This window comes from Danio rerio, chromosome 4, assembly GCF_052040795.2.
Source record: "Danio rerio strain M-AB ecotype USA chromosome 4, GRCz13ab, whole genome shotgun sequence".
NCBI classification, from domain to species: Eukaryota; Metazoa; Chordata; class Actinopteri; order Cypriniformes; family Danionidae; genus Danio; species Danio rerio.
The window spans coordinates 1,998,221-2,007,500 of record NC_141024.2 but is presented as its reverse complement, the minus strand read 5'-3'; the positions used below and the strand labels follow the sequence as shown (position 1 = coordinate 2,007,500).

General features: G+C 36.4%; 1 protein-coding gene across 3 annotated transcripts in view; it reads left to right on the top strand.

Moving 5' to 3' along the window:
* The window catches only part of gas2l3 (growth arrest-specific 2 like 3), a 32,748-nt gene extending 23,482 nt beyond the window's left edge, over positions 1 to 9,266 (top strand). For 2 of the 3 annotated variants that reach the window (XM_087247231.2, XM_087247232.2), the window contains exons 5-9: positions 15 to 153; positions 1,608 to 1,671; positions 2,332 to 2,467; positions 2,837 to 2,944; positions 5,077 to 9,266. In XM_087247231.2, coding sequence (XP_087103357.1) covers positions 15 to 153; positions 1,608 to 1,671; positions 2,332 to 2,467; positions 2,837 to 2,944; positions 5,077 to 5,967 — 1,338 coding nt within the window. In that variant the 3' untranslated portion in view covers positions 5,968 to 9,266. 3 annotated transcript variants of the gene reach the window in all.
* Positions 9,267 to 9,280: the final 14 nt, after the last annotated feature.

The following is a 9,280-nucleotide window of genomic DNA, read 5'->3' as shown; positions in this document are numbered from 1 at the left end:
TGTTTTGTTAACAGATGCCCTCGAAGAAAATCCAGTTCAAGAAAAATGCCTCTCCTGGATCGTTTTTCGCGCGGGACAATACGGCTAACTTTCTGTCCTGGTGTCGTCACATTGGCGTGGATGAAACTTATCTGTTCGAGTCAGAGGGTTTGGGTAAGAAACTACCTGTTTGAGAAGTTTTATCAAGGTGCAGCTCAAAGAAAATGCTAATTATGTTAGGCATTTTTGTATTGAGGTGCAAACTAGATTGGAGGTGTTCTGCATTCCCGCATCTGTTTCTAGCCGTGCTGAACATCCAGATTGTGCCTCCAGAAAGCTGTTAAACATCATATTGATATAATTATGTTGTCACTGTCTGTAGTTTCATTATATGAAGAATAAAACATGAATTTCAGCCCCAGAGCTGATCTGAGATTCCCTTTACCAACATTTCACACTTTTATTTAAATTTATTTAAACTTAACTCTCTTAATAAACGTTTAGTTTAACTGAAAGAAATGACAAATGTTTTACTATTGTACATAGACCTGTATTTTGCAACCTAATAATAATATTAATTGTATATATTTTTTATTGACTCGCTTACGGGGTGTCAACGCTTCACATTCACTTTGAATGGGTGACGTCAAGCGTTGCCGATCTGAATTAATTTCTTATAATATGTAATAATTATTATGTATTATAATTATTTCAGTGTTAATATTTTACTATTATTAATAAATAAACATTTTATATCTAATAAATATAATAATAGTTAATAATAATTATAATTTTTATATCAATTTATTTATTATAATATGTCATAATTATTATTTATTATTGTAATTATTATTTTAGTGTTATTATTATTATTTATTTATTAAGATTTAAAATATTAAAATGCAACCCAACACATTAAACCCTGGAATTTGTGGATAAAAACAAAATCAGATCTCTGTCTGCTTGCTAAATATATCATGAATATTTTATATAAATATTATATAATACATATATACATGAATATTATATATGAAAGTCACAAATAATAGTGAATGAGGCATTGTGCGTGTAGAGCGGCTCTCCAGATTGGACATCTGCAGTCTCTCGCTGTATTATCCATTAGAACAGGACTTTAATCAGGTTGGCTAAATTAATGTCTTTAAATGGAGCCCGGCATCCTTCTGTCCTGTCCTCTGTGCTGGTGTGTGTTTCTCTGAGCCCGTAATCGTGTCAGAGGATCTGCGGTGTGTGTACGTCAGCTGATCTGCGGCCCCGTAAATCCCACATCTTAACGGGTGAACAGGATTTAAGGTGTCAATCATTAACCTGACGGCCCGGAGACTGACGCTACGTCCTAATTGGCATACTTGTATTACATCCAAAAAGTATGTCGTTTCGAGTGTGTAACAGAAGAGTATGGAAGTAATCAACTTTACCGAAGCTTCTTTACTTGATGGCTGGTCTCGCATGACTGCCATGTTTGTAGTTTGTTCATACCTTTTTACCCAAGTTTGTAGTTCTAATTCATGTCCAAAAGCGCAATGTATTGTGGGTAATATATCAAAGAACGTATTTTTAGAGTGTGTATCCTTATTAATGTGTGTGAGTGTGTGTGCTGTGTCCCTCAGTGCTGCATAAGGAGCCGCGTCAGGTGTGTTTGTGTCTGCTGGAGATCGGCCGGATCGTCTCCAGGTGAGTGAACCTGCCTTTGATCCTGCAGGTGACAGATGTCAGCCTGCCTGGGGGGGTCAGAGGTCACGGGGCTGCTTTAGGGGCTTATAAGTTGGGTTGGGGGCAAATTTACCTGGATTGTGGTGGATTGCAGTGGATTTAGTTCAGTGCTTAGAGCAACTCTTGTACTGTGTGTGTCTACACTGTTAAAAATGCAGGGTTCTGCACGATCCCTTCATAATTTTCCAGCGCAAATAGATTAATTTAACTTAATATGTTGACAACTTGATTGATTGTAAAACAATGGCAGCACGGTGGCTCAGTGGTTGGCACTGTCGCCCCACAACAAGGTCACCGGCTGGGTCAATTGGCATTTCTGTGTCCAAACACATGCGCTATAGGCGAATTGATTAACTAAATTATCCATAGTGTATGAGTGTGTGTGTGTGTGTGTGTGAATGTGAGAGTGTATGGGTGTTTCCCAGTAATGGGTTGCAGCTGGAAGGGCATCCACTGCTCAAAACATATGCTGGAATAGTTAGTGGTTCTGATAAATGAGAGACTAAGCCGAAGGAAAATGAATGAATAAATAACTGATGCCGTTATTCGGCTAAAATGCACGGTTAAACAGTCAACATGAGCGTCCCTAGTTGTGATAGTAAAGATGTTTTGTTTGGCTAGGTACGGGATCGAGCCTCCTGTTCTGGTTAAACTGGAGAAGGAAATTGAACTGGAGGAAAGTATGATGATGACCGATCACTCATCTCCTGTGAAAACATTCACTGTGTGCTGTCAACATGGAGCCATGTATCACGCTGTGAGTATCACACACACACACACACACATTTACTAAACACTGCTTGCTGAGAACAGGCTTTAATGCTTGACTTGAAGAACTGTCTCAGTATTTTTGCTTTATTATTTATTAACCATCCTTGGTTGCGTTTATTATTGTTTGTTGCGTGTGTAAATCACAGCTGTTGTTTAAAGCTTCATAATGTTTGTCTGGAACGCTAACAAATTCCCTCTCTGAGCCCAATAACAGCAGGAAACCCTCAGGACTGGAGGTCTGAGGATGACCTTTATACATATAATCTCCAGCAAACTAGCAAACTTATTTTTCCGGCATGTGCAATTAATTGAACTTTTCCCTGATTTCATTGACACACATTGCATTGATTTGTAGGATCGTGCGGATCAGGATGAGCCTCCTTGTAACTGCACACAGAAGTTTTCAATTGAGTATCTGTCTGAAGGACGATACAGACTTGGAGACAAGATCCTGTTCATCAGGGTAGGGACATCTTTTTTTAATTATTGTGTCTGTAGTTACATCCAACATCCATATATATATATAATATATATATATATATATATAATATATATATATATATATATATATAATATATATATATATATATATATATATATATATATATATATATATATATATATATAGTTAAAGTCAGAATTATTAGCCCCTTTTGATTTGTTTTTTTCTTTTTTTTTTTTATATTTTCCAAATTCTGTTGAACAGATTCAGAAAATTTTCACAGTATGTCTGAAAATATTTTTTCTTCTGAAAAAAGTCTTATTTGTTTTATTTCGGCTAGGATAAAAGCCGTTTTAAATTTTTTTAAAAACATTTTAAGGTCAAATTTATTAGCCCCTTTAAGCTATATTTTTCCTATATAGTCTGCAGAACAAACCACTTCGTTATAACCACTGTTATACAAAAACAGTGGGGGGCGGCTAATAATTCTGACTTAAACTGTATGTATAAATGCACGGGGACTTTTAATTTTGAATAAGTCGTGCTGAACAATTAAATCAATTGAATTAAATTACATTATCAATGCTGTGAAAGGAACCTTATGAAATTGAAAGTAGGCACTGCAACCTTTCACCTAAAGTTTATTGGTGGCTGAAAAAACACTTGCCGTGCATAAAGGCCATTGAATGCTGAAATTTGTCAGTGGTTATTTAACATGGAGGAAGGGTTAAAACTGCATACATCAGCAGAGAGAAGTGTGTGCTTTTCACCGGAAGGTTATATTGCATTATTACACTATTGTCTGGAATATTTGATTCTGATTGGTCAGTCGCGACATTCCACAGTATTTTATTTCCAGAGAACAACTGCATAAATTTATAACACAGGCTTAAATCATCTTAATCTTCAGTGACTCTTATCTGAATATCATATCTATCTATCTATCTATCTATCTATCTATGTATCTATGTATCTATGTATCTATGTATCTATGTATCTATCTATCTATCTATCTATCTATCTATCTATCTATCTATCTATCTATCTATCTATCTATCTATCTATCTATCTATCTATCTATCTATCTATCTATCTATCTATCTATCTATCTGTCTGTCTGTCTATCTGTTTGTCTGTATATCCATCCATCCATCCATCCATCCATCCATCCATCCATCCATCCATCCATCCATCCATCCATCCATCCATCCATCCATCCATCCATCCATCCATCCATCCATCCATCCATCCATCCATCCATCCATCCATCCATCCATCCATCCATCCATCCATCCATCCATCCCTGTTTGGCACCCTTTTGTGTCTGAAAAATACATAGGTTAGTGTATTCTAGGCTTGGGCGGTAATACGGTAATATGTTATACCGAGGTCTCTAAAAATAGCAACGTTATTAGTTTCAATATTGTTTTACTGTCATAAAAAACAATGCACTTATAGATGACACAAGGATTAAATGTTAAAAATAATTTAACCCCTAAAAATCCGTATGCATGGTTGTCATCAAGGGACGGGGTGTAGGAGAAAGAGAGAGGTGTGGAAAGATGGCGAGTCGCACTCTTTTTTTTTTTTTTTTTTATGAACTGCTATTTGTTGCTAATAAAAGTTGTTAATATTGCTGTGCGTGTTATTTTGCTGTGGTTTCAGTATTAGTGTTTAGTATTCAGTTTCTGAACGATTTAGGCAAAAGCCAACAGTTTAGTGACTCTGAGCCTTATGTCAATTTTTTTTTTTTTTTTATTATTCATAGTAATACCCTATACCAAGGTAAAATAGGGAGGAGGTTTGACGGTATTAAAATCTGGATACGGCCCAAGCCTAGAGTATGCTACATTCAGTGTTTTTTGCCTTTAATTAAAGAATAAATAAACTTTTATTGCTCAGAACAATGTTTTGGATGTATAAATTACATCGAGGAGGTTGTTTTCACGTGAGGCTGCTGATAAACCTGACGGCATCATTCTGAGACAGCAACCGCATGGATGTACTTTATTCCTTACTTAATGAATTAATTATCAAATAGACATTTCAATGGTTAGTTTTTAACCTTATAAAATCTTTTGTTTCCACATCAAATGAGTATCTGTGCGTCTCCAGTTGATGAGGTTACTTACTAAATAAACTCGTCTCTCCAGATGCTCCACGGGAAGCATGTGATGGTGCGTGTGGGTGGAGGCTGGGACACTCTGAAGGGATTTCTTCTAAAATACGACCCGGACCGTGTGCTGCAGTTCACCACTCTGGAGCAGAAGATTCTAGCCTATCAGAAAGGCCCATCCAGCTCAGGCTCCACCCACAGTTCACAGACAGCACAACCACCAACTATGGACCCAATCGCAGCAGTAAACCTCCTCCCGGAATCCTCCTCTTCGTCATCTTCATCCTCCACGACATCAGTGTATAAACCCAGCACACCCCGCAGCGTCACCCAGTCGCCCGCATCCACGCCATTAATTGCTCGTAAAGCTGCAGCACCCAAGAAAATCTTTAACACACCCACATCTTCCCCTAAAACCACCCCTCTTTCATCACCCGTTCCAAAGCGAAGCCCCCTTCCCCAGTCTACTCTATCTGGAGTTTCTCAGAAAGCAGTTCCCAAGACTAAACTGCGTCCACGTGGATCTCCATCTCAGCCCCGCAGTCCCGTCTGTCCCGAACCAACATGCAAACAGCCCAAATCTTCAGCTCCGTCTGCGCAGAAACCTCCAGCGGGACCCGTCCGCACACGCATCGCACAGAGACGCCCTCCATCCCCGGCTTTAGACTCCAAAAAACCCTGTTCTGGTTCCCCTCGGGCTCCTATTCCCCTTACAAAACCCTCTCAGGGTAAATCTGTAGAGCAGAGCACAACTGCTAGCAATAAAACAACCACCAGGAAACCTTTGGTTAGCAGTAACCCGCCTGTTCAGGTTGCTGCTGTGACAAAACCAGCTCCAATAAACACTAAATACAGCACACGGACTAAAGCCAGCAAAAGAGACGAGCCCTACTTTGAGATGAACAGTAAAAGAAGGGGGAAGAACTAATGTACACTGTACAAACAAATCTGTTAAGAGTTTCTGTATTTTGTGCGTTTTCAGTTTAATTATGGATGTGAATGGCATTATGGGATGTTGATCTCTGCTCTGTTGACTTTAGATGTTGAGAATTCAACTCTGCAATTTAACAAAATTACACTTTAGTCGCTTGAAATAATGTATACGTCATAATATATCAAGAAATAAGTGTGTAACATAACAGAAAATGTACTGGCAGTTTATTACAAGGTTTATTTTGTGTAATATACAACACCAACTCAGACAATATAGCACTTTAAACTATTAGAAATGATCATAAAATTCTGTTTTACACACTTTTCAAGGTTAAAAAGTTGATCCGGATCTCATAATGCAATTCAAACGCAGAAATAAACAGGGGAAAATTAAAACAGGAATCACGAAATACAGAAAGCTGCTCATTTACAGATATTTTGACAGTGTTTTCTTTCTTTGTTTTTTAATTAGGTGCAATTCACTCTTGGCTCTAGTCTAGTCGGATACGATATTTAGTTTGATTGAATGAATGTGAGGCAGTTTAATTGGTTGTAGATTTCTGAATCTGTGAGTAAATGGTTTTAGAAAGCATTTCTAGTGGACAAGCTATGAAAATTTGACTTGGGTACAACCTACAAACGGCTCCATTTTTCTTTGATATCAAATTAAATTTGCCGCAAACTGTTTTCTTTGCATCTCAAAGCTTTGCTATCACTCTGCAAAAAAAGATTTTCTTTCTTGAGTTGTCTTGTTTATAATATAAAAATCTAAAAATTCTTAAATCAAGAAGCATTTTCTAGATGAGTTACATATATTGTCTTGTTTTAAGGAGTAATAACTCAAGTTAGAGTTTGTTCTTATAAAATAACCAAAATAATCAGCTAGAGGTGTACGCAAAATAAACTTATTTCAAACCAAAAACAAGATTATTTTGCTTATTTTAATGATAAACTCACTTAATTTTAACCCATTATTTCTGAAAGCCACACAATACCTTCTATTTGTCTAAAAATGCTTCTTGATTTATGGATTTTTTTAGATATTTGGACTTGAAACTCTAAGAAAGAAACCCTTTTTGCAGTGGTCTTTTGTGCCATACTAAAACACATCAGGACATGCCTCGGATGCATTTATTTGTTTTTAATATTGATTACTTGCTACTGTAATTATCATTATTTTAGCTAAGAGGTTATAGGGTTTAATTTAAGTCTAAAAGGATGCACGGTTCATTTATATCATTATTGTGTTTAATATCTGTTACTCTTCAAGGTCAGTTCATGTTTGTAATTTTGATCTGACTCCTGATTGAGTTCAATCTGGATCATGCTGATTATATATCAATGATGCAATTTTTTACTGTATGTTGATGTCTTCCATCTGAGCTCATTAGAAAAGCCAGCAGAAATGAGGGTAAAAGTGTGTGCGTATATGTGCGTGTGTGTTCATGTATGAGCAGATGCGCTGTGGGCATTCAGATCATGTAATACTGTAAAACACGTGCCGTTTCCACTTCATATTTGGATTGGGAGCTCTGTTTTACTGTTTACATAACCCACCAAGCAATTGTGTGTTAAATAGACGTCTAATAGACAGCTAGCATGGATGCCTTTGCTAAAACAAGGCAGAATTTGGACTTGCACTGAAAATCTAATAGCCCAAAACTACACTAATCATGAAAGAAATAGATTAGATAGACTTAACATGTGTGATTATTAATTCATTCATGTGTATTTTGATGACTAGTCTACATTTGGGCTATTCTTAGATGCCTATTAAATTTTCACAGATGCGCTGTGTGCATTCAGATCATGTGATACTAAAAGACATACTGACATTGAGAGCAATGGTTTTACTGTATTACATAACCCACCAAGCAATTGTGTGTTAAATAGACGTCTAATAGACATCTAGCATGGATGTCTTTGCTAAAACAAGGCAGAATTTGACCTTTCGCTGGAAATCGAATAGCCCAAAACTAGACTAATCATCAAATAAACAGGTTAGATGGATTCACATTTGTAGTTATAACTATTTGGGCTATTCTTAGATGCCTGTTAAATGTTCACAGATGCGCTGTGTGCATTCAGATCTGTTTCGTATTTACATTGAGAGCACTGTTTTACTGTAGTACATAACCCTACAAGCAATTGTGTGCTAAATAGACATCTAATGGAGACCTAGCATAACTGTCTTTGCTAAAACAAGGCAGAATTTGGATTTTAAGTTAACATCTAAAAGCCCAAAACTAGACTAATCACCAAATAAATAGATTAGATAGCATGTGTGGTTATTTATTGCTGTGTATTTGATGACTAGTCTAGTTTTGAGCTATTCTTAAACGTCTATTAGATTTTCATAGATATGCATGCATTCAGATCATGTAATACTGTAAAACACATGCTGTTTCCACTTAATATTTACATTAAGAGCACTGTTTTACTCTATTACATAACTCACTAAGCAATAGTGTGTTAATTAGACATCTAGCATAGATGTCTTTGATAAAACAAGGCTGAATTTGGATTTTCAGTTAACATCTAATAGCCCAAAACTAGACTAATCACCAAATAAATAGATTAGATAGACTTCATGTGTGGTTATTTATTGCTATGACTAGTCTAGCTTTGGACTATTCTTGGACGTCTATTAGATTTTGACTGACAGCCCAAATTTGGCTTTGTTTTAGCCAGGATGTCTGTCTATTAGACTACTTTTAAACACAAAAGGATGCTTGCTGGGACACGTGTAGATGCTCTGACACCCCATAAATATGCAGAAACCTTTCTCTACGACAGCCAAAGCAGATTTATTTTGTTTGCTTGAATCTCAAATAGCATTTTTAGAACACATTTTAAACTTTTTAAATGTATTTAGGGTTTGTGTGCCTTACATTTGTGTTTTGTTGGAACGTGTCTATTGTCAATGATCCATATTCAATCTGGATTGTTGGTTTGGTTTAATCTGCATGTGTGTTTTTGAGTTGGTCGGTCAGCCAGCTGTCATTAAATAAACACTACATCCTGTACGGAGCACAAATATACTACTGATACAGTCATGCTCAATAACACCTCGGCTATTATTATGCTAAATATTTGGTTTAAAGAGTTTATACAGAAAGGTTATTATATAAAGTATTGGTTTTATGATTGTTTTGGATTACGGTTTATTCTTTTAAGTGTTTTCATGTTGTCAGATTGTGTGAGAGAAATTCTTCCAGCACTTTATGAACATGTTTGTTTTGAATGTAGCTTGTTTTTGTTCGTCTGTGCTCTTCAAATAAAGATCTATACTGCGTTTGTTGACTGTT